Source organism: Phascolarctos cinereus, unplaced genomic scaffold, assembly GCF_003287225.1.
Source record: "Phascolarctos cinereus isolate Bilbo 61053 unplaced genomic scaffold, phaCin_HiC Scaffold_5;HRSCAF=322, whole genome shotgun sequence".
Classification (NCBI taxonomy): Eukaryota; Metazoa; Chordata; class Mammalia; order Diprotodontia; family Phascolarctidae; genus Phascolarctos; species Phascolarctos cinereus.
This window is the reverse complement of record NW_027555958.1, coordinates 385,418,411-385,443,821: the sequence shown is the minus strand read 5'-3', so window position 1 is coordinate 385,443,821 and position 25,411 is coordinate 385,418,411. Positions and strand designations below refer to the sequence as shown.

General features: G+C 37.2%; 1 protein-coding gene across 1 annotated transcript in view; it reads right to left on the bottom strand.

The window, feature by feature from the left end:
* Nucleotides 1-5,557: 5,557 nt before the first annotated feature.
* Nucleotides 5,558-25,411, bottom strand: part of ATP6V1G3 (ATPase H+ transporting V1 subunit G3) — a 28,991-nt gene continuing 9,137 nt past the window's right edge. Inside the window, exons 2-3 of the mRNA XM_020971736.2 lie at nucleotides 14,382-14,482; nucleotides 5,558-5,771 (exon numbers count right to left, since the gene is read on the bottom strand). Of these exons, the coding sequence (XP_020827395.1) occupies nucleotides 5,598-5,771; nucleotides 14,382-14,482 (275 nt within the window). The 3' untranslated portion in view covers nucleotides 5,558-5,597. The remainder of the gene's footprint in view (nucleotides 5,772-14,381; nucleotides 14,483-25,411) is intronic.

Below are 25,411 nucleotides of genomic sequence, written 5' to 3'. Positions count from 1 at the left end.
TGGATAGAGTTATAGATAGACAAATTGGTGGGTAGATAGGGCATTTGCTAAGTGCCAAGCATCGTGTTAAATACTGAGGTTCAAGAAAATGACTGATTCACAGGGAAGTCACCAATCAACTTAGATCTAAAAAAAACCCCATACAAAATGAAAGCAAATATTTTGTGCTATTCTTATGCAAAGGTCATGAGATGTTCAGAACTGGTTGAATGATTGGACCCAAAGAGTATTCATTAATGGTTCAGTCTCAGTTTTGAAGGTCTCCAGTGTAGACTTAGAGATGGCATAGGACTGTAGCTTGGAGTGGACGGGACAATGATCACTTATGACACAGAAAAGATAGAATTACTTGATAGCTACTTTGCTCTTATATTGTTGGCTGAGGACAATGATCTTTGGATTGGAAAAGACAGGTAAAATATGGCTAATGAGGAGTTGAAACCTGAGATCAGTGGGGTGATTATAAGAGAGCTAAGTTGACTTTGGTGAGTCTAAGTCATTTGGATGAAACACATCCCCTCTTACTAAAAGAATTGAGCCATTATAAGTTATCTTTGAGAGATGTTGGATATTTGGAACATTACTACAAGACTGAAGAAGGGCAAATGATATTTGACTTTCAAAAGAGAATGAAGAACTGAATCTACAAAGAGACCAATGAACTTGACTTTTATTCCAGGAAATTTGATAGAATGAAATATTAAAAGGAAGGTTGTGATGATCACAAAGAACTTGTATGTCCTCACCAAGAACAAGTTAGGTTACATTAGCCTTACTTTCTTTTTTGACAATGTTACTAGAACAGTAGTACAGAAAGATGATGCAGACACATTTTACCTAGATTATAGCAAAGCATTGGATAAAATCTATTATTCTTTTCTTTTACAAAGGCAGATAGACATGGGTCAATGTAACTATTTGGACTCATTGAATCATAGCTTTAGATCCAGAAGGGACATTAGAAGCCATCCAATGTAATCCCTTCATTTTTTTTTGTTTCATATTATAAGATTTTCTATCATCAACTATTCTACCAAAAAATGCAAAAGCAAAACAAGAAAACTTTACCCCATATTCAAGTAGAGAATATAAGTTATAACCAATTACTGTACCAACTGGCAATTTAGTAAACATGTAATTGTATTCCATTCCCATAACAATAAAGAGGGAGTATTCAAAAGAAATACGTTGTTTTTTACATCAATGACCTTAAAACACAATGCCATTATTGTGTTAAATAAATGCCTGAAGCCATTATCCAAGTGGCACAGCCATTTTCTTGCTATGCACTTCTGCAATTACAAGTCACACTTTTATGACTTACAAAATGGCACTTATTTAGTGAAGCTTTAACCTTGAAATGCATGATCTAACATCCACAATCTTTTGATGGTTTACAGCTAACAATGGGGAAGAGATGTGTTTTTCACCAGCACTTGTTTGACTGAACTAATGTGAAAAATCCATAATGGAGTATAGTTTCCATTCTCTACCAGATATTTTGGAGAGAGATATATAGTGATGACTGTGGAACATTTTAAGATCCAAGAAGCACCTGGCATTTTGCCGGTCTATTGTAAGTGAGCATCATCTCTTCTTCCATTGTTTTCCTTTGCCTGCACTTGGTGTCTAGATAAGGTGAATGTTTTGACTTCATGGATAACTTGAATTTCCTCTAGTTCTTACTTTTCTTCAGCATGCTCATTATAAAATTAACTTGATGTTTTTGTTTGCTCTCTTCTACTCTCTTTCATGGCCTCAACTCTTGTGTTTGTTAGGCTCATTCTACTTTTTTCAAATTCAAATTAATTATCCACTATACCGTTTTTTGCTGACTGCCTCTTAGAAGACCCCTGACCTTAGGAAGACTGTGGTTCTTTTAAAAGCTTTTATGGCATTTGACTTACAAATCTGAACATCTTGCAGTTGTTGTGGACAAACGTGCTATGTCCCCGGTACTGTGGTCCAGAACACAAATAACCCTTCTCAGTGAACATCTTGACATCAACCTTCCAGTCTTTATGAAAGCCCCAATCATTTTACACTTGAAGAAACTGAAGCCAATAGAGATTAAGTGTCTTTTTCAGGGTCACACAGCTGGTGAGTATCTGAGGTAGGAGTTGAACCCAGGTCTTTCTGACTGCAAGTCCAGCAATTTATACACTATAGCATGTTGATAGAATGACTGAACCCTAAAAGTGTTCATTAATGGTTCAACATTAACTTGGAAGGAGGTCTCCAGTGAAATTCCTCTAGAGATTTGTGCTTGGCCTTATGTCTTACATTTTGCCAATTTGGGAATACACACACACACACACACACACACACACACACACACATTTATCAAATTCATAAGCGTCATAAATTTAGGAGAGATAGATGAAAGAGTTAAGGTGAAGAGAGATTTTGACAGGCTAGAATATTTGTCCAAATAGCAGCTGAAATTTAATAAGGAAAATATAAAACTTTTTCTTAATCTTTAGGGCCAAAAATAAAGGTTTTTTTTTATTTTAACACTGATTTTCTAAGTAGTAAAACTTTTAAAAATGTCTTCTGTTATTTTGTTTTAATATGATTTTAGATGTCATTAATCAATTAATTAATCAACCAAAAAAACCCACATTTATCAAGTGCTCTATGTGCCAGGCTCTGTGTTAAGTACTGGGAATACAAAGACAGAAAGGAAATAGTCTCTGCCTTCCAAGAGCTCACATTCTCTTTGTGAAGCAACATGTGCACATATAACTGTGTATGACATGTAGACAAAGGAAATATATGGTCATTTAGAACTGGGGTTTGGGAAGACCCTAGTGGCTGGGAGGATCAGAAAAGACATTCATGTAGGAGGTGAGATCTAAACTGAGTTTTGAAGGATGTTAGGAATTCTAATAACTGGAGGCAATGAGGGAGTGAATTCAGGAAAGATGTACATAGCCTGTGGAAAGATAGAGAGATGGGTGATGATATGTTAAATATGAAGAAGGGAAAGAAGGACATTTTAACTGGACGATGGTGTGTGAATGTGAATAATACATACAATTAGCCTGGAAAGATTGACTGGAAACAGATTGTGAAGGGCTAAAAATATCTAACAGAAGAGTTTATACTGGATCCCAGAAAAAAAAAAAGGGTACAACTGGGGTTTGTCAAAGAGGAAAATTGCATGTTCTAACCAGTGCTTAAATAATTATGCTATAAGCTATGAATCATAGAATACCACAAACTTGGAAGAACTGGAATTGTGGGTCATCCAAAGAGCAATGGAGAGGTGGTCTGTGGACGAAGGCTGCAGCATATGTCCGATGGCAAATTGTGTGCACAAAATAGCACAAAATATACCATCAAGGTTATATAAGATGATGTATAAGAGGAAAAAGATGTGTGTGGGTCATGTTGTAAAAGCAAGGGTAACGGACTTACAGACCAAAAGTTACATTGACACCCACAAGAAATCTAGAGGAAGGCCTCAACACTTAGGATGGAGGCCTATGAAGAATCTATGAGAGGTAATGGGTGAGTAGGACAGGATAAGGTATGGTTAACTTGTCATCTCTGCTGCTGAAACACTGAAACACTATTGAAGTAGTAATTATGAACCTGTTTCTCCCATTCCAGCCCTTTAGGATATAGCAATAGAACTCTCCAATTATGTAGAGCAGAGAAAATCTGTTCTGGGTCACTCCTTTCTAAGGAAGAGCCAAGCTTTCTCACTTCTGATATGAACCTGTGGAGGGCTTTCCTGTGAAAGCATCTTACACCAGTCATTTAGTCCAGAATATAAAAAAGCAGATGAGAGATTTCTGGCTGTTACATTTGCCTAGGATTCTCTTTATTCTTATCTCTGTCTCCTACACTCTCTGGCTTCCTTGAAGTCTCAGCTAGAATTCTACCTTCTCCAAGAAACAATTCTGCAAGAAATCTTAATGCTTTCCCTCCAATTTATCCTGTGTATATCTTGTTGGTATTTAATTGTTTTCACATTGTCTTCCCCATTAGATTGTGAGCCCTTTGAGGGCAGTGACCATTTTTTTTTTACCTTTCTTTGTATCCCCAGCACTTATCACAGTGCCTGACACATAGCAGGCAGCAAAATGCAGCTTTAATTACCCTCCCCACCAAGTGCCTATTTTGTGCCCCAGGAGTACAAATATAGAAATAAAATGTCTTTTAAAAACTTATCTTGCCTGAATATTACTTCTATTTCTCTGACGCTTTTACTTAGATGCTGTAGATCTCCTAAAATCATAGATAAAAAGAAGAAAACCTCAGGGGGCATCTAATCCTTCTTTTTACAAATGAGGAAACTGAGACCCAAGGAGGTTAAATGATGTTCCCAAGCTTGCAAGGTTGTAACAGTGGCAAAATTTGATGTCAGGTCTTATTGACTTTAGAGTCACTGTGTTTTTCATTGTACCCTTCCTTCTTTAAGTGGCTATATCTGGGTCTTTTAAGAAAATATAGATGACTCTGGGTTTTCTCTTCTAATAGGTAGTTAATCCAAAATGGTGCTTAATCCAAAGGTCTTTTATATTTATATTTTAAAATCCATTATCTGAACTTTTAAAATTAGGAGATAAACATTTCTAATTCTTTCTACCCCTCCCCCCTCCCTGGGCAGATGTTGAAAAGGTTTGCATTCACTCTTTGGTAATCAAGAATGTGCTGGCACCTACAGGTCTGCATTCTGAGCAACAGTTCTTGGTTTTTGGTGTTGTGATTGGGTGGAATGTTTGCTGACCTCAAGACATCCCTTGGGAGCTATTTATTTTTTATTAAAAACAAAAATGAATACCTTAAAGTAACGAAAAGAAACTCACTCAAATCCCTGATATTGTTTTTCTTAATCTCTTCTGCTTAAAACCATATAGTTCGGAGTGGGAAAAAACTGTCACTTGAGGAATTGAAGATAGTGGCAGTATGAATTTTATATGACTGAAGGATCTCTCTCTCTCTCTCTCTCTGTCTCTCTCTCTCTCTCTCTCTGTCTCTCTCTCCCCCTTTCTCTCCCTCTATCTGTCTCTCTGTCCCTATCTTTCTTTGTCTCTTTTATTCTCTCTGTATGTATATGTTGGAGGGGCAGTTATGAACTATTTTGTACATACACTTTTAAGTTGTAGCAGAGCTTATTCATTAGTCTGACTAATTCAAGTTAACTCATTCCATCTTGCAAAGGAACTCGATGTAATATGAAATAAAATAAATTACTTCAGTTTTAGATTATATGTTGAACCCATTGCAGACTGAGACTGATTTGACCCAACACCCTCAAATAACAGCATATTTTTCTAAAGGGAGAAAAGAAACCCCAACACCCACTAAACAGTTGTCAGTCTGGCCTTATGTGAAGTGTGGAATGATAAGTGACTCTGCCTGGCTGACTTGGCCTTGTTTAAATGACAGGGTCGTAACTACTATGGAGGAAAAGTAATAACCAGCCCCTTTTCATTCAGTGCCTGTGTGTGAATTATGTCGTTCTAAAATCTGTCAGTGCCAATATGATTTGAAAGTCACAATCATAGCCCCCTACAATACAAATACTGGAGTCAAAGCCACCAGATAATTTGTGTATGCTATTTATTGATTAATCTGAACAGTGTTCAATCTGTGACTCTGTAGTTCCTATGGATTTCAGGTTTCAAGTCACAAACCATGCCCAGAAGTTGCTTCATCACATTTTCCAAGCTCTCCTTGTAGTTACCAGTGAGGTTCCGAATCTTTCCTGCTGTCTGTTCATCTATCTCAACTGAGAGGTTGCTTTGGGAACCCATTATCTGCAAAGGCAAAAAGAAGGAAACTCATTGAGCCAAGAGTTATTTATTATTATCTACCCAGCTTGTCAATGACTTTATATTTTTTACTATAAATACTTCAGAAATATTTGAAATGACCCCTAGAGAAATTTAATACCTTTTAATTTATATATTATATCAATTAATAAATTATATAAATTAATATATTATATAATTATATTATATAGATTTATATATAAATCATGTAAATTTAATAAAATTTAATAAAACTCAAAATACATATATTAGACACCCTGAGTAAAGCTTCTAGACTGAAGTCCTCTGAGTCCTGGCAAATCAGAAGAGTTTCAAGTATCTCCCTGTGATAATCCTAGAACCAGACTAGTTAAGGCCAGATATATCAAGGGATAGAGAGAAACCGAGATAATGAAAATATTATTATTTCAAAATTAGATGAATATTAATTAATATTAATTATCTCTTAGATGGGAACTCAGGAAGCCTCTGTGTGCAGAAAGGGAAAAACTGTTTTCAGCTATTGACAGTGAAAGGCAAAGTGGCTGGCCGTCCATGTAAAGGAACAACTTGGGCTTTGAGTGCCACCTGGTGGCTAACTCAAATATTGCACGCTGAGTTACTTCAAACCCCATTGGCTGGATTTTAATTCCATGTCATTAATGACCATCTCTTTCCCACAGCAACTCATGAAACCAGCTTCTAAAGTACGGTGCCCTGTACACCCATAGTCCGTATAACGGAGAATCCTTATATCAACTCCCACTCTCACAATTAGTCTTGAGTCCCAAAACAAGGCAAAATCTTTCTTTTAAGGTTTTAGGGTAATACTCCTGAGGGTTCAGGAGTTTCATTAATGTCCTTGACTCAAGTCTCCACTGGAGTGCTTACCCCCAAGATTGTTGGTTGATACTCATTTAGTCATCTGGAATTTAAAACAGCTGATACAAAATCTCCTCCCCAAGCCTACAACGTGAGTACATAGAGAGTCCAGGCTCAAGCTTTGAGATCACATGTGCTAAAAGGTAACTCATAGCTCCTGGTTGAAAGTTTTTTGTCCCATTTGGGGGATGCCCACTTAAGAAGTTCCACTTACACACGTGATAATGTGTCCTTGTGACCTTGGCTCCCCACACTTGCAACGAGTGGGTGCAGCTGGGGAAAGAGGGAAGGCTCACTATGGTACCTGAGTGAGGCAGTGAGGAGGAAAGGGATATGGGCGGACAGGGTAAGTGGGAGAGGGGATGGGTTCCATTATAGTCATTGAATTTAGCAGGTTTCAAGGCATGGAAGTTTGAAGGACTAAGACAAGACTGGTGCAACATGGAGTAGTCCAATTTGCCTGGAGCACCAAGTGTACATAGAGAATTGTCAGATAAAGGTGGAAATGGAATTTGGAGCTATATGATGGAGTTATATTATGAATTGTAGGCTAAGGAGTTTTCATCTGATAAAAATGGGGAGTTCCAAAGATTTTTGAGCAGGAAAGTGACATGCTCAGACCTATGCATTATAACAAGGGGGGAGGGAGGGACCTGGAGCCTCGAGGCCACATGTGGCCCTCTAGGTCCTCAAGTACAGCCCCTTGATTTGTTCTGTGAAGTTTGGATTCAGTCAAAGGCTGCATTTGAAGACCTAGAAGGCCACATGTGGCCTTGAGGCCCCAGGTTCCCTACCCCTGCATTATAATAATGAAAACTCAGAGTTTCTAGCACTTATAGGTTTACAAAAAGACATTCTTCATAAAAACCCTGTGAGGATATCTATTATTATCCCCATTTGATGGATAAGAAAACTGATAATGTTCTCTGTGGTCAAGAGACTTTTCCATAATCAAAAAGCTACCAAATATCTGAGGCAAGATTTAAACCCTGGTCGTCGGGAACCATAGATTTGGAGCTAGAAGATCATTGAGTCTAAATCCCTTATTTTACAGATGAGGAAACTGAGGCTGAGGAAGGTGAGATGGCCTGTTCAAAGGTCACACAGACAGTAAGTTGCAGGGCCAAGATTAAAATACAAGTCATTGGACTTCATATCTACTTTTCCTTTTGAACTAACAATATTGCCTGAATCTGTTTAACTTCTTTTTATTACAGCACAGATATTAAGAGGACTGCCAAAGCAGTGATGTGGACAGATGACAGGGTGGGACAACTTGCTAATCCTTTTAGAGACATTTTAATCTTTATTTCCTTATTTCAATTCTCAATTTACCACAATGCTGAACTGACCTCTTTAATAATCCTAGAATCTCTGGCAGTAAGTTAATAATCTGTAAATTAAAATTGAAACACAGTGTGGGGAAGCTCAACATTTGAAGCAGCTGTTAGATTTTGGGGCTCCATGAATTTAGATGGAAACAAATTACAAATCTATTTCACTAACCTCTAACTGAAATTTGATATTTTCTTCAATTATGAATGAAAGCAACAAACATTATTCTGAGAAATGGACCTTAGGATTCACTAAACTGCCCAAAAGGTTTCAAAGGATTTAAAGGAATTCTGCATTTTGTAAAATTAGGCTCTTCTGTAAAACCAAACATTGAGTCCCAATTTATCTGTTTAGGAAGGTCAGTTTCATATTTCACTTTGATTTACGCGTATGTGCCCTTTCTTTGTTTTCTTTTGCTTAGCTTTTTCTATGAGCATTTGGGAAAAGTATCCAAGGTACTTAGTACAGGAAAATCAGTGTAAGCTTCTTCTGGAGGGCTGTGAAAGTCTAGTGAACTTCTGTGCTCATTTGATCTTCCTGAGTCCTAAACTTGAAATCAAATGAGCTTGAGTGTATCCAGGTTCTGGTCCTGTTCTGTTTATAGTGCAGGCTAAAGTTGACTTCCCAGTTCAAAGAAAAACAGCTTTGAAAGGATGTTATAGCTCCTTAGACATCCAATAGTTTATTCAAAATAACATTTTGAGAGTTAAGCATAAATGAATCAGAACCATATGGATTGTGTTTTCCTTGTTGCTCATAAGGTTTTAAAAATATGGGGAAGATGACTTATCAAAATATGTTTGGGGTTTGGCCAAATCCTAAACACATTTGAAAAATAATTTGGGGTATTTCCTGAATTTTCAAGGCTGTCAGATTCACCATGTTGAAATGAAAAAAAAAAACCTTCAATAATTAGAAATGTCTACTTGACAGAGAACTGTCTGGAGGCTATTTTACATGTTTTAGTATGTGGCTAAGGGTTACAGCTTCAGGGATAATAACCCTCAGGATGCTTGCAAAGAGCTTGCTTGCTTGTTATTCTGTTGGGGGCAAATAGAAGGTTTTACAAAAGCAGAGCTGAAAAGTGATTTCTCTTCCTTCTTAACATGTGGAGTTATCAGTTTTCTCTCTCCTAAAATGTAGTCCAGCTAATTCAGTATAACTCAAATTGAGCCACTTTGAAAGAAAATGCAAAGATGTAATTACGGTGGGGGTATCCAGAGCCTCCACTCAGTGGTGGGGGTGGGGTGGGATATTTATACTCTCTTTATCTCCTATCCAGCTCTTTAAGTGGTGGTCATTCACTTTCCCCTCTCAGTCACTGATGGGAAATTATATTCACTTTTTACTTTTCAGCAGGATAGAAAGGTTGGAGTACCCAGGATGTCCTTCCTAACTCACAGGGCTGCAGTTGAAGTAAACCTCTCCAGGCAAAAACACTTCTAATTATACCTCTGGCAAAATGGCTTGAGTGGATTTTGAACTCCCTCCTTACCCCTCTCTCCTGTGGTGTTTCATGGAGGACCTTGGTGGTGTATTAGGAAGACAGTTCAAATCCTAGACATTTACTAGCTATGTGACCCTGAACAAGTCACTTGGTCTCAATTTCCTCATACATAAAAATGGGAATAATAATAACAGCACTTACCTCAAAGGGTTGAGAAGATCGAATGAGATGATAAATGTAAAGCTTTTGGCAAACCTTAAAGCACTCTATCTATCTATCTATCTATCTATCTATCTATCTATCTATCTATCTATCTAATCTATCTATCTATCTATCTTATCTATCCATCCATCCATCCATTCATCTATCCATTCATCCATCCATCCACCCATCTATCCATCCATCTATCCATCCATCTATCTATCTATCTATCTATCCATCCATCTATCTATCTATCTATCTATCTATCTATCTATCTATCTATCTATCTATCTATCTATCTATCTATCTATCTATCTAATCTATCTATCTATCTATCTATCTATCTATCTATCTATCTATCTATCTATCTATCTATCTATGTACACATACCTATATACACATGTGTGTATGTATTGGCACGTTCGTGTGTATGTAAGGCAGCCAGGTGGCACAGTGCATAGAGTGCTGGACCTGGAGTCAAGAAGACTCATCTTTGTGAGTTTGAATCTGGACTCAGACACTTAGCTGTATGACCCAAGGCAAATCTCTTTAACCCTGTTTGCCTCTGTTTTCTCATCTGTAAAATGAGCTGGAGAAGGAAATGGCAAAACAGCCTCTGCCAAGAAAACCCCAAATGGAGTCATGATGAGTGGGGACACAGTTGAAAAATGACTGAACTGAATAAATACACACATATGTTTATCTGTCATCTATCAGCTCTCTCTATGTACCTACATCTATATATGCTACTGTTGTTTCTGTAACCTTTAGATAGTGATGTTTACAATCACTATTCCATTTTTGATGTATAATAAAAAAGTATTGCTGACACCACATTGAGTTGGCTTACTACAATGAAGATCAGCATATCTTTTTGAGAAGCTACAGACAGAATGTTAAATTTAATGGATTATGATGGATATGGGACCATAAGTATCTTTGTATGTATTTTGGAAGCATCACATGGAACTCAATATGATTGTCCCAAAGACTCTTTCTTCTTCAGACTCTAAGCAGGTCTTCCTGCTTGACCCCAGGCTTAGGTTAATCATGATGAGTTTCCCCTAGGTTAACAATACAATGAATACTATGAGGTCACACCAAGAGTAGAAGTGCTGAGATGGTTTTTATAATAAGCCTTGGGCAGAGCAACCCTGTGCACTCTGGCCTTTTTCTGTGAACACAGTTTGATCAGCCAGCTGTGAAATTGGCTTAGGCTTGAATTATGAAAATGATGAGCTTTTATTCAAGTTCAATGCCGATGGTTAATTTCCTGGACTAGATTTACATCTTATGCAACTCCTAGGGAGGAATCTTCTTAGCTGTTGCATATCAAGAGATTCTGCACCCCCACAGTCCTATGATGTACAGTGTTAGGATGACTTTGGTGCTGGTTTTTTTTTAATTTTAAGGCAGAAAAAAGATAACAAAACTTCTTTCTTTCTTTATTTTTTTCAGTACAATAGCCAAAGGTGCTTATAGTTGGGAAGACTGTATTCCTAGTTACTCTTGTCTCATGAGCTCATCATAGTTGAACTGGTAAGGAAAGAGTCAAAGAAGAAATATTTCCCAAGACACATGATTCTGCCTGATAGATGCTCCTTGATTAAAAATAGATCTTTCCTATGTCCTGTTTCTCAGACAGGGATTACAGGAATATCTGTTAGTTTGAAGGGCATTTCCCAGTTCCCATTTCCAAACCTTATTATGTGTACTCTGACTATCAATCCCATGTCTCTTCCTTCCCTACCTTTCCCTGCCCCTCTTCACCCCTCCTCCCTCCTTTGGACTATGCCCTTGGAACCATCTTGGGCTCTGATAAGTGAGCTTTCATCTTTTCTTGTCTGGAACCAAGCCTCTGCATCACTTTCTAGTCAATATTTCCAGATGCATATCACTTCCCAACCCCACTCCACCCATGTATTCTGGTTCCTCTTCACGTATTGTCTTCATCCTATGAGAATGTAAGATCACTTGAAGGTAAAGACTGTCTTACTTGCTTCTATTTACATACTCAGTGCTAAGTACTTACCTGGCAATTAGTAAGCATTTAATAATCTCTCTATCTCTGTCTGTCTCTCTTTCTCATTGCCTGTGTCTCTGTCTCTCTCTGTCTCTGTCTCTCCATGTAGTCGTAGTCAATCAGTTGACTAACATTTAGTAAGTACCTACTATGTGCTACTATGTGCCACACACTGTGTTACATACTAGGGATACAAAAAAAGGGCAAAAAATAAACAGTATTGAGGCTCACAGTCTAATGGAGGAGACAGCACACAAGCAACTCTATATAAACAAGATCTCTTCAAGATAAATTGAGAGTAATCTCAGAGGGAAGGCACTAAGATTAAGGAGAAGTGGGAAAGACTTCTTGCAGAAGGTAGAAATTTAGCTAAGACTTGAAAGAAGAAAAGAAAGCTAGGAGTCAGTTATAAATCATGGATTTATATGTAAGAGAATTTAGTAGGCATCGAGTTCAACCACCTCATTTTAGAGATGAGGAAGCTGAGGCCTAGAAAAGCAAAGCAACTTGCCAGATTCTCACAGGTAGTAAATGGCAGATTTAGAATTCGAATCTAGGTCCTTTGTCTCCAAATTCAACATGTTTTCCACTGTATTACACATTATTTTTTTTCACTTTTATTTATATTGATATACTAAGGGATAATAATTCTGTTTATAAAATCATGTGATTTCTGATAAGTAATTTTTTTCTTGTAAAAGTTGATCTTTTAGTTCTTACCAAATGAAGAAAAGGAGAGACAGTGCAGCTTAATAGCTAGGGAGCTGGAGTTAGAGTCGGCAAGATTTGTATTAGCTGTGTGATCCTGAGCAAATCCCTTAACCATTTCCGTGCCTTAGGCAGCTAGGTGGTGCCATCGTACATAGAGCTCTGGGCTATGAGTCAGGAAGATCTGAATTCAGTTCTGGCCTCAGACACTAGCTCTGTGACTTTGGGTAAGTCAATTAATCCCATTTGCCTTAGTTTCCCCTTTTGTAAAATGGCTATAGTAATAGCACCTATCTCCCAGGATTGTTGTGAGGACCAAATGAAGTAACGATTTATAAAGTGCTTAGCATAGTTCCTGGCACATAGCAGGTACAATTTAGATGTTAGCTATTACTGTTGTTATTATGATGATGATGATGATGATGATGATGATGATGTGAGGGGGTCTGGCTTGATGGCAACTGAGTATCCTCTATGATCCTGCTTTTACACCAAAACAACATTATTCACAAAAACAAAAATTATAGGTGAACTCTAGAAGGTGTCAGAGAATGAAAGTATTTCCTTGGTTTCTATCATACATACTTTAAAGAAACTGACCTCAGAATTTATTAAGTACCAAGTCTTTGGTAGGTACCTCCTTTGGCAGGTAGTATACAGATATAATGAAGGAAACGTTTCCACTTAAAAGAGTTTTCATTATAATGGGGTAGGCAGCATACACATAAATAAAAATATACAGAATAAATACAATTAAATTAAAGGCGGTTTAGTGCAAGATTCAGGAAACATTAGACGGCCTTTGCACTCCCTCAAATTCTAGGTACTTCATATACAGACTATTGATCCTAAGAAAATGGTTTCCCAGGATATTATTAGCACATTGTAATCAAACCCCATCACGTTGTTTGTTACAAAAAACCCTTCATTACATTGATGTATTTATAGTATATTGCTGTGGGGCTGACTGCTTCCTTTAATGTTGTTTGGCTTATCATAGGGTTTGGGGTGGGGGAGGGGAATCAAGTGACAACAGAAGGTAGACTATGCTTGTATGCCTGCTTTGGTCATTTCTTTATTTCCTGTCACCCAAGAAAGCTCTTCGATTTGTACATAAGCAAGAATATATAAGAAACGTATTTTATAAATAGATTCTTTTCACTTTAACATGTGCTGAGGTTATTCTTTCATTTGTGGATGGCATGTTACTTTTGCCAGCCACTCAGTCTTAGAATAAATTTTTTTTAACAAACTTCCATGGGAAAGCCCTAAAAACAAACAAAAAAAAGCTTAGAAGAAAAAATGGTAGAATGTATGATTACTTAAATGTTTCATTGTTTCATTGGTATAGGGAAATTCCAGTAATGAAATTCCCTGAAGACAACTAGAAGATCATCTTTCATTTTATTCCTTTAATATGCAGTATTATTGCTGCTGCTGCTACTACTAGTTGGCATTTACATAACACTTATTATATACTAGGTACTGTGCTAGGTGTATTATCTCCTTTGAGCCTCTCAACAACCCTAGGAGGTAAATGCTATTATTATCCTTGTTTTACATATTATGGAAACTAAGCAAGACAGAAGTTAAGTGACTTGCCCAAGGTCACATAGCTAGTAAGTATCTGAGATCAAATTTGAACTCAGGTCTTCTGATTCCAGGGCCAGCTCTATAGCCACTATGCCACTTTGCTGCCCCAGTCTAGTTAATTTGTGAATATGCTTTCTCTCTCCACTGGAATAAATAGGGACTGTGTTCTATACAGAGTAGGCATTTAAATGAATGTTGAAATTAGCTGAATTGGATTGGCTTGAATTATCTTCTCCACCCCCTTCATTCTACCAATGAAGAAATTGAGACTAAGAATCAGGTTGCCCAGATAGTTGAATGTCAAAAACAGCTATATGATCTTGGTCTTTGTACACCCTCTTCAATGTTCTTTTTAGTATGTTATACTGTCTCCCATGGGACTCTGCTTAAAATGCTGTGTAAGAAATTAACTGACATTCATACTTACCAAAGATTGTTTTTCCCGAAATTCCTTTTCTTTCTGCATCCTATACTGCTCTATTTCAGCCATTGCTTCTTCTTTTGCTTGTTTTAGCCTTTTGCCTTTTCCTGAAAATTAAAGGAGGCATCTGAGGGCAGCAGAAAATGAGGTCCTTTTGAAGTGGATTATATTTGGAGTCAGAATTCTTGGTTCAAATTTGGGGTCTGCAACTTATAATCTTATATGACCCTTTAGTCTTTGGGGCTCAGTTTCCTTATCTCTAAGTTGAGCATATTGGACTAGATGTTCTCTAAAGCCACTTTCATTTTTAAGCCTATGAGCCTATGATTTGATTAATATATATATATATGCATGTGTGTATGTGTGTATATATATATAATATACACACACACATACATATCTATCTATCTATCTATCTATCTATCTATCTATCTATCTATCTATCTATCTATCTATCTATCTATATCTCCACACATATAAGTACTTGCTTACTTACATACATATGTGTATACAGCTAGGGAGCAAAGTGGGTAGGGTGCCAAGCCTTGAGCAGTAGAACTTGAGTTCCAATCCAGCCTCAGGCATTTACTGTCCATGTGACTGGGGAAGTTACTTTACTTCTATTTATCTCAATTTCCTCATCTGTAAAATGAGGATAATAATAGAACCTACTTCCCAAGGTTGTTGTGAGGATTCAATGAGATAATAATTAGCACAATGCCAGGCACATGGTAAGCACTATGTAAAGGTTAGCTATTACATACACACATGTATATGTATGTGGGTATGTATACATACACATAACACATCAGAAGGAGAAGGTCAGGTTATTTTCAAGGTGGCAATCAGTAGAATCACATTACCAGGTACTACATAGTTGTTAGAAGCTTGCAAAAGAAACCAAATTTAGTTACACGGATCCTGAAACATTTTCCATTGGATTTCTTTAATGTAATGGAAATGACAATTTTCTATTGCACTTTCATGTTTAAGTAAAATAGCTGTCTCTTTTATTCACAGCAATAACAGCCGGAGAACAGATTTTAGCTGTCATTGGTTGGGAAAGACATTATTTGGTCAAATTTTCAGTCTTGCTTTGCTGCCAGGAACCCTGTTGTCCCCACCAACTGGATTCTATTTAACACTGGCAGCTAGCCAAGTCCCTACAAACCTGCAACTCAGTCTCTACCAAACTGGCTTACATTTTTGTTTTTGCATTTTATTGGGATTTTTCCCTTAACATTTTCTGCCTGTAGAATGAGTGATTAAGATTAAGAGCACATCAAAGTAGGTTTTGTATACTAACTTTCTATGGGGAGACTTGAAAGGGATTGTAAAACCGATTTTTTTAATGGCAAAGAGATTCAGTTAAATGGCCCCTCACTTTTATTAAGGCCAAGGGTATAAGCATTAAGTCCAAAGGCTGGCAGACTGTACTGTAAAGTTTTAGTACAAAGGTAATGCTTTGGGTAGCATTGGTTAAAACCTGAAATTAACATCTTGGACTACTGGAATTGGCTTGGTAGTTCAGAGGACCAAACAAAACTTAGGACCTTCCCACCCCTAGCCCCAGGAGTTTGATGGTAACATTGCAAAACTCCTTGGTCATTGTTAAGATTAAACTTTTTAAGAATCTCCACATCATATTCTAATTCTTTCTTATTTCTTGTCTTGTGCATCCCAAATATAATGTTCAGGTAATCTTGTCTCTCCTTCTCTCAAGACAATGAAATAACACTTCTGCACTCCTTCTTTCCTCCAATATGGTCTGTTAGGTAGACTTTAGTTAAATTAGTTTGTTTTAATAGGGGTGGTATTATAGGGTGGTCATGTTTCTATATTGGCTAAAGGTTTACACTGTGCTTCCATCTCAACGATGCTTCAAGTATGTAGTGCAAGTGATATTATTTCAACTTGACAATTAGGAAACTGATTTGCAGAGACATTAAACAATGTGCCCCAAATCACACAGGAATAAATGTTAGTCAGGAGTTTTGGCTAGAACAACGTTCTTTCTGCTAAACCACGCTGCTCAGCCACAATGATGTTATAGCATAAGATAAGTTGATGTATAGGAAGGTTCTGTGAACTTGTCAATATGGGAAACTACCTTTAGTAACATAGGTTGCAACCTATAAGGGACAACCCTGAATCAGGTGTGTATGTTGCTAATTCAGGTTTGATTTTAGAACAAAATGAGGTACTTATAGGTCATTCAACAGTTGGCAAAGGAGGTTTACTTAGCCATAGCATAGGAAGGATGTTCAACAAGGATACTCTAGCATTTGATTGGCTAGTGGTGCTCCCTTTGTGTTTATACGGAAAATGTATCTGTAGCTTGTGCTGACTTGCCCAGTGTTGGGGCATCTACCAAGTCTGAAGGGCCCCAGCTCCACATAGGTGAATCTTTTTTTTTTAATACCATTAAGTGACCAGGAAGCCACATTATTACGTCAAGAGAATGTTTGGAAGCAGTGTCAAGGGAGGCAAAATTAGCCTAACCCATGTTACTTGGCATAAGGAGAACACTAGTAGAAAATGATCCTATTATACAAACCAAATATGACATGGTAGATAAGTCCTAGAAAGCTAAGTGAGGAATACAAAAGCTTAAGAAACTTGTATAAGTTAGCAATAATCACATAAATTAGCAAGTGTCAGAGGCAAGATCTGAACCCAAGTTTTTTTCCATTCCAAGCCGATCACTCTGTCTACTATGTCATGATGGCTCTTATATAAGTATAAAACTCAGGAAATATAACTCTTTAACTGAATGTTATTTTTTTAAATAAATCTATGATTTTGCAGGAGTAGACAACTAATACTTGTTCCTATTTCAGGTGGGGTGTTTTGTTAATCACTGAATGAATTTTAAGCCAAAAAACTCTATTCCTGGGTAATGAATGGAGAGTATCAGTATTTCTATGAATGTTTATGATGCTTAAATTGCTTTGTATCACAGACTGTTCAGGACTAATATCACTGCTATTGATCTCTTAAAATCTGTGACTTAGCTTCAGGACACAAATTTTCTGAGCTTAGCTCTGCTCTTCTCTTTCTTCTTCTTGGTTGACAGTGGAATAGGAAGCACTTCTTTTCTTTCCTCCGCTCTCCCTCTCTCCTTCCCTTTTCTATTCCTCCTTCCTTCTTTTTTCCTTCCTTCTTCCCATCATTTCTTCCTTCCTTTTTTCTTCACTCCCTCCTGCCTTCTTTTTTTTCTCCTTCCTTCTTCCCTTCTTTCCTCCCCTCCTTCTTTCCTTCCTTCTTCCTTCTTTCCTTTTTTCTCCCTTCCCTGCTTCCTTCTCTTTTCTTCCCACTTGTCTGCCTCCTTTCCACCATATCTCCATTTTTCTGTCTTTTCCTGCCTCCCTTCCTGCCTTCCTTCCATTTCCTCCACCTTCACACTGAGATGAGGATCCTTGCTCTGGATATTCTGTTTTTAGGCATCTTTTCTGATGGGTAGACCAGCAGACCATTCTTCTCTAGTGGCCTCATGGGAAGGTTCTTTTGGGCCAATCAGTAAACAAGCATTAATTAAGCACCTAACTCAAGCATTGATTAATAATCCATCTCATCTTTTTGGAGGAACAATTGCATATCTCATATCTTTGGGATTACAAAATTTTAATTTCATTATACAGTTGTTTTCTAATACATTTGCATTTTTGTACTATAATAAGCATTTTTCAAATAGTTTGTGATTTTTCTATCAACTTAACTTTCTTGAGCAAAATCAGGTATTTGCTTTTAATAAAGTTGAGCCTACCAGGCCTTCTAATGTCCAGTGCCTAGAAAGATGCTGACAGTATGACCCAACATATTTGGGATATGGCAAAGTACCATGTAGACATGGAAACATGGAACTAGAACCCAGGTCTCCAGTCTTTAGCCTACTTCTCTTTCCTCTGTAGCACACAGCCCTCAAGAAGTCCTCACTCAGCCCTGCAGGGTGCAACTAGGACTATAGGTAGAAGTTGCAAGGAGGCATATTTCAGCTCATGATAAAGAAGAAATGCCTAAGAATTGCAGTTGTGTAAAAGAAAAATCGACTGCCTAGGAAGACCAAGAATACCTTTTTACTTGAGGTCTTCAGTTGAAGCCTGCCTAGCCCATCCTCAAGAATGCTGCACCTACCTCAGTGAGTAATTGGTATATTACCTCTGTATCCCGTTCCATCTTTTGAGATTTAGAAACAGAGTACTAGAATTAGAAACAGAATAAAAGCCCATTGATTCTGGAGTGGCTTAATGAATTGTGGTGCATGAATGTAATGGAATACTACTATGCCTAGGAATACAGAGAAGCACGGAGAGCTTTACATGATCTGATGCAGAAGGCAATAAGCCAAGAAAACATTTTACGTAATCACTACAGCAATGTCAACAGAAAGAACAACCACAAAACAAGCAAATGTTGAAAATTGCAAAGAATAAGCAATATCTCTCCTTTGAGAGATATGAGGAGAGATATGAGAAGACAGTCCCACCCTTGCCTAAGGTGAAGGGTTCACAAATGTGGAACACTGCATGTATTTTTAGACTTTTTCAATATCTGATTTTGCTGATTTTTTTCTTTTTTTCTTCTCCATTTATATATAAAATTTGTTATATGAGATTGCTCTATGAGAGGGGTTGGGGAGGGTTACTGACAGAAAACTAGTGATATAAATTATATATATGTATGTATATAAACACATACATATGCACACATTATTTTTAAAACAGATTATATGCTACCATGACTTTAGATAAGCTTTAATAATTCCTGATGAGATAATGTCAAAGCCCCTTTGAGGCTTTGGTATTGATGGTATCTCCATATGACAAGTAAGGAATGTTGGTTAGAAAGGTAGAAACGGCAATGTGATCTTACCCCCTGGGTTTAGCATGTCTTGATACTTTTTACTCAACCTCTCATTTATATGCCAGAATAGAAGAAACTTAGGCTTCAAAAACTAGGCAACCTTGAACCCTAGTGTTGTTTGGTAGCTATTACACAAATAACCATTCCCTGACTTATAGCTTAGCCTTCAGAGATTGAAAATTGGAACATATATGGCATGTACACCATAAGCTAGAATGAGGTCTCTGAATCCAGGAAGAGGAGCTCAAAGAAAAGATTAATCCTAAAGGTATTCATTAACTGGGAGGACCAAGCTATTTGTTTTTAAGAGCTTTGCGCCTGAACCTAAGACACTCCTGATGAGAAAATGTGTAGCCAAGATTTCGAGAGGAGAAGAAGAAATCAGAACTCCTAAGGGATATTTTTTTTCTGGTTTCTTGGAAAGAGTTTCTACCTTTTCTAAAAGACTTGGGAAAAGTCCAAGGATTTTGTTTTAGCTGACAGAATATTGAAACATCTATTTTTTCCTTGAAAAATTAGCCAAAGAATTCAGGTAGACCAGAAGCATCATCAAACCAGCCTAGCCAGGTAGAGACTGTATGTCCAGTAAGCAAGGACACAAGAGTCCAGCTAAGCAGCATTGATGGAGCAATGTCTAGAGAAGACTATAGCAGAGCAATAATATCCAGCATAGACTATGAGCCTATCAACTGAAGATTACAACAGCAGAGGGGAGACAGTCCAAGGAAGAAGCATAATAGAATTATTAGAAGACATCAGTAGCTCTGCACCATTGAAGGTGTTAATTGTCCCTCCATATATGTATGTCCTGGCAATACATGTTTACTGTAGGTGTGCATATCCATGTATGTACCCTGGACACTCCCTACATGTGTACTTCACCATATATGTGCCCTGGCTATAATGTCTTCTTTACATGTGTTTCCCTCCATTGGGTCCCCGATCCCATGTTTCCAACCTGTGTGTGAATTTATGGAATAATATACTCCAGGTTCATTAGAGAAATATTCTGTTGTTGCTTTTCTTTCTATATCATTTATTAAATCTTTGTTTGAATTAATTCAGTTGTCTAGTTGACTATTAAAGATAAACACATCATTTGGACCTCATGAGCTTTTAGAGAATGTTTATAGACCCTCTGGGAGTATCATTGAACCTGGAAATTGCTCCTTAGGGAATCTCCTCTAGGGAACCCCTAGACTCTACACTAATATTTTTGAAGTCAGGTTACTATTTGGATTCATTAATTCTATATTTTAAATAGATTGATGAGGGTAACAATTTTTCCATATGATATATTGTTTGGGAGGTGGGAGAAATGAAAGATTGAATTTCTCAGATTTTTTTTTCCAAAGTGAAGGCAGAAATTTATTAGATATGATGTGTCACCAGACCAGCAGATAATCATATACATACTAGCTCTGTATACGTAGAACAGATATGACATTGTAGCCACCCAACATTCTGTAAATGTTCAAAGTATCCTCTATTGTTTGCAAACTGAATAAGCCCCATCCAATGCCTCTATTTTCTGGAGATAAAGGCTGGTTCTTAGATGATAGACGCAATCTATCCTGAGTTAGTAACCTTTCTTGGAAAGGTTGTAAACTTTCCAGGTTAGTAGGCCCTAAGAGAGGTGTGTTCCCAGGAGTGTTCACCACTGCATCATGACATAGGAAAAATGGCTTAACTGGGTGGGGTGGAGGGGTGGGGCAGGTTTATTACAATGAATTTTTAAAAAACACAAGTCTTAGGAATCTATAGCCCTGGATTCTAGTTCTGACTCTATTTAATATTTTACCAGGAAGCCCTTTGGTAACTCACTTAATCTGTCTCAGGCTTCCTAAGAAAAGGAAAAGGATAATACATCTCTGTAATAGAGATAATAGAGGCAGTGTGGCATATGTTGGATAAACAGCTACTCTGTCAGGTTCTATCAAGTCAGAACAGCTTGGGGATGACAGAGCAATGATTGTTGTCAGAGGATCAACCTAGCTAAGTGCACTAAATCTCACTGGAAAGTTAGCAAGCAGGTAATAATGGGGTTAGGAGTGTGTGTGCTTGGGGGAAGGGGGGTTTTACACTGGAACCCATGAATCTCATTACAAAGAAATACAGGGATTTCAATACATGTGGAAAGAAAGAGGACCCACATTGATGAAATCACTGATATTTTGAAGTTTGAAATATTAGAGAATCTATAATTCTACACTAAGAACCTAAATTTTATAGAGACAGCAAGGTGTGGGGATAATGAGAAATCCAAGCAAATGGCAACCTGAAGCCATGTTACCTATGCACATTTTCTTCTACCTAGTACAATACATACCTTAATGTAAGAACTATATCTGAAGCACAAGGGAAGGGGCAGTTTCTCATTTTATATGTGTATATAAAGAATTTTGTTATTGAAATAAATGTTCATGTGCTTTTTTTTAAATTTCAGGAAACAAGTTCTGAAATTTTATGGCCCCTGAAATTTTGACTTGTAAGGAAACATTTTTAAGAGCTGCTTTCCAGAAGGTATGTTTGGATTGGGAATGTTCAAATTAAGTAGTGATGTTTGTAGAAACCATAAAGAAAAACATAGGTACTTTACTGAATTTACTAAAGGCTGAATTTGAGTAAACTGAGATAAAATAGATAATTTTGTATTCACATATGTAGTTAGAATTTTCATATGGGCAAATTTTTAAAATAATTTTTTTAAAGTGAAGATTTAGAGGTTATTACAAAATGGTTGCTTATACTTCTACTAATGACTTATTATGGCATAGATGCCTTGAGGCCACATGTGGCCCTCTAGGTCCTCAAGTGAGGCCCTTTCACTGAATCCAAACTTTATATGTGGCCCTGAGGCCTCAGGTTCCCACCTCTGCCATAGAGAATATGCAGAGTTTTAGTGGCTATTCTACCAGAGTCCAAGCTCTGGCAAGCCTGACCAAGTGAAAAAGACTTTGACTGAGGGACAATCTTTGTTGTTCAAGGACCAGCCTAGCCAGTTTAAGAAAGACATCACCACCAAATTGAACATCGAAAAAAATGGAAGATTTTAAAAAATTACAGCAACTTATGGAATCTACTAAGGCATGAAGAGGTTAAAATTACATAGTGGAGAGAGTACCCATGCTGAAATAATAGTATTTTGTGTGTGTGTGTGTGTGTGTGTGTGTGTGTGTGTGTGTGCGCGCGCGCGCATGTGTATATATGTATATGTATATGTATATGTATATGTATATGTATATGTATATGTATATGTATATGTATATGTATATGTATATGTATATGTATATGTATATGTATATGTATATGTATATGTATATGTATGAATACATACATATATAAACATATACACACATGCATATGTATATATATGTATATGTATATGTATATGTATATGTATATGTATGAATACATACATATATATAAACATATACACACATGCATATGTATACATATACACACATGCATATGTATATATATGTATATGTATATGTATATGTATATGTATGAATACATACATATATATAAACATATACACACATGCATATGTATATATAAAACGTATTTTTCATTTATACCTTGTGTTATGTAGAATTAGTGCTTAATAAATATTTGTTGATTGATTCCTCAATGGCAAAGATGGGCCCCCCAAATCCCCCTTCCCCTGGAGTACCTGTTACAACTCAAACCCAATCGGTTGCTGGGTCTTGTCAATTCTATCTTCACAATATTTGTCATAGCAAATCCTTTTCCCTTCTCCCCCCTCCCTCCAACAGTCAGCACCACCCTGGTTCAGGTTCTCACCATCTCTTTCCTGGAACATCATAATAGTCCTCATTGGAATCCATGCATATAGTCTTTCTCTTCTCCAACTCATAGTCCACAAAGCAGTCAAATGGATTGTCCTAAGGCACAGGCCTGCTCATTCCACTTCCCTGTTCTAGACCCTCTCTCTTACTCTAGAACAAAATGTAAACTCTGTCATTTAATGTGCTTCACAAGGCTCTAGGCCAGGGTGGGAACCTGCAGCCTCGAGGCCACATGTGGCCTCAAGGCCCCTGCTATAGGCTCTTCTTTTCTTAGCATATTACTTATTAATCTTGTATTTTATGTTCCAGCCAATCTGGTGTGCTTGCTATTCTTTATAAATGACTTTCAATTTCCTGTGACCATGCCTTTGCACAAGAAATCCCTCATGCCTGGAATGAACTCCCTCTTCAATTCCCTGCTTTCTTTCAAGGCTTGGTTCAGGTGTCACCTACAACAAGCCCATCCTAATCCCTCCAAACTGCTAGTACTTTATATATTTTTTTTAACGTACAGATTGTTTTCACCCAAAAGAATGTATGCTCCATAAAGACAGATACTTTTTTTGTGTGTGTGTGTGTGTACTCATTGCCTAGAATCACGTCTGGAACATGGTAGCACTTGGCAAATGTGCGTTGAATTGTTAAATTGAAGGATCATCTCATATGCCAACTCCTCAGTGAAACTTTCCATAATACCATTCATTAAGTGGCAAAGTGGTTACAACATTTGACTTGGAGTAAGGAAGACCTGACTTCAAATCCAGCCTCAGACATTTATTAGCTTTGTGACCCAGAACAAATCATTTAATCTGTCTCAGTTTCCTCATTTGTAAAATAACTGTCAATAGTAGTTACTTCTCACAGTTGTTGTGAGGATAAAATGAGATATTTGTAAATAACCCTTTAAACCTTAAAGAATAAATAAATTTGTTATTATTATTATCTTCAACCAGATATGCCCTCTCCCTCCTCTGAACCCCAATAACATTCTGCTTTGTCTCTATTATTGCATTAATCATATTTATCATATTCTGCCTTGCATAACAGTCACCTATTTACTGAACAGATTTGTAAGCTCTTTGAGGGCATAGAGCATTTTCAAAACCTTATGAGTTAGGAGATATAAGATGCTGTACAGATTTTAAAACACTAAGTATGTTTCAGCAATTCTTATTTATCACAGTATACCTTACAGCTCCTAAAATGTGCCTTATATCTAATAGATAGTATCTGCTGAATTCATTGAATAGTCTAACTTAAAATGGAACAATGAGAAAATCACATATTATTATCAAAATTGGACAATCTTCCCTCTCTTTTCCAATGTAAAGATATTGGATCTGTAGGCTTGAGAACAAAAATGCTATAGCAAAGAAAGAAGATTTTGGAAAAGGTAACGTATGCTCCGCTCCCTACAACATGCTATTTATCAGATTCTTCTCCCAGTGACAGTCTCTCAGTGTGTCCATGATATCCACCTATCATCACACTGGGCACCTGCTGGTCCATTTTCAATTAAGTGGGCAAGTTGTAGGGAAAGAGTTTCTGGCTCAGCAATTTTCTGGATTGACACAGCAGCTGCCTTTGTATGTAATAGTGTATATGCTGACACTGATTACATTCCATGGGAGGAACTCCCTCTAGTACCCACTGTTCACTAGATGAAAATAAAAATGAATCAATAGGGTTCTCTTACATTAACCTCTTTTTTGCTGCTTTATCTGTAAAATCAGATCTCCAAATCTGAAGATGGACACCATTGTCTTGGAAGCAGCAGTAGAGGAGCCAACCAGGAAAGGCCATGAGTCTACCTGATAGTTTCTCAGCTGTCCTTGTAAAGCATGGAGAGGTATGGAGCATGATGGTAATCTGTTTAAGCACCTGCTAGAGCTTTGGGGAGTACTCCTCTCCATTAATAAAATAACAGTAATAATATAGTTTACCTAGGAATTTTACATATATTAATTATATCCTTTGTTTGATGGATTGGGTGTGGTCATGTTGGGGGAAGTCTTGCCTGCCCCTATGGAATCCAGACTTAGCTTACTCCCACAATAGACTTATCAATCCTCAAGTCTTCCAAGGAAGTGGAAGGCTGCAGACAGTGCAAGATAGTCTTCTCTCTGAACTTTGGGATGTGGCAAGAGTATATAACAGAATATGTTTTATGTGATTTCACATGTATAATTGAGATCATATTGCTTGTCTTCTTAAATGGTGGAAGAGGGGAGGGAGGGGATTTGGAACTCATAATTTTAAAAAGTGAATGTTAAAAAATGTTTAACATGTAATTGGGAAATATTTAACAAAATAAATAAAAATACATTAAAACTAGTATATAGCAGACATGGGGAAGGAAAT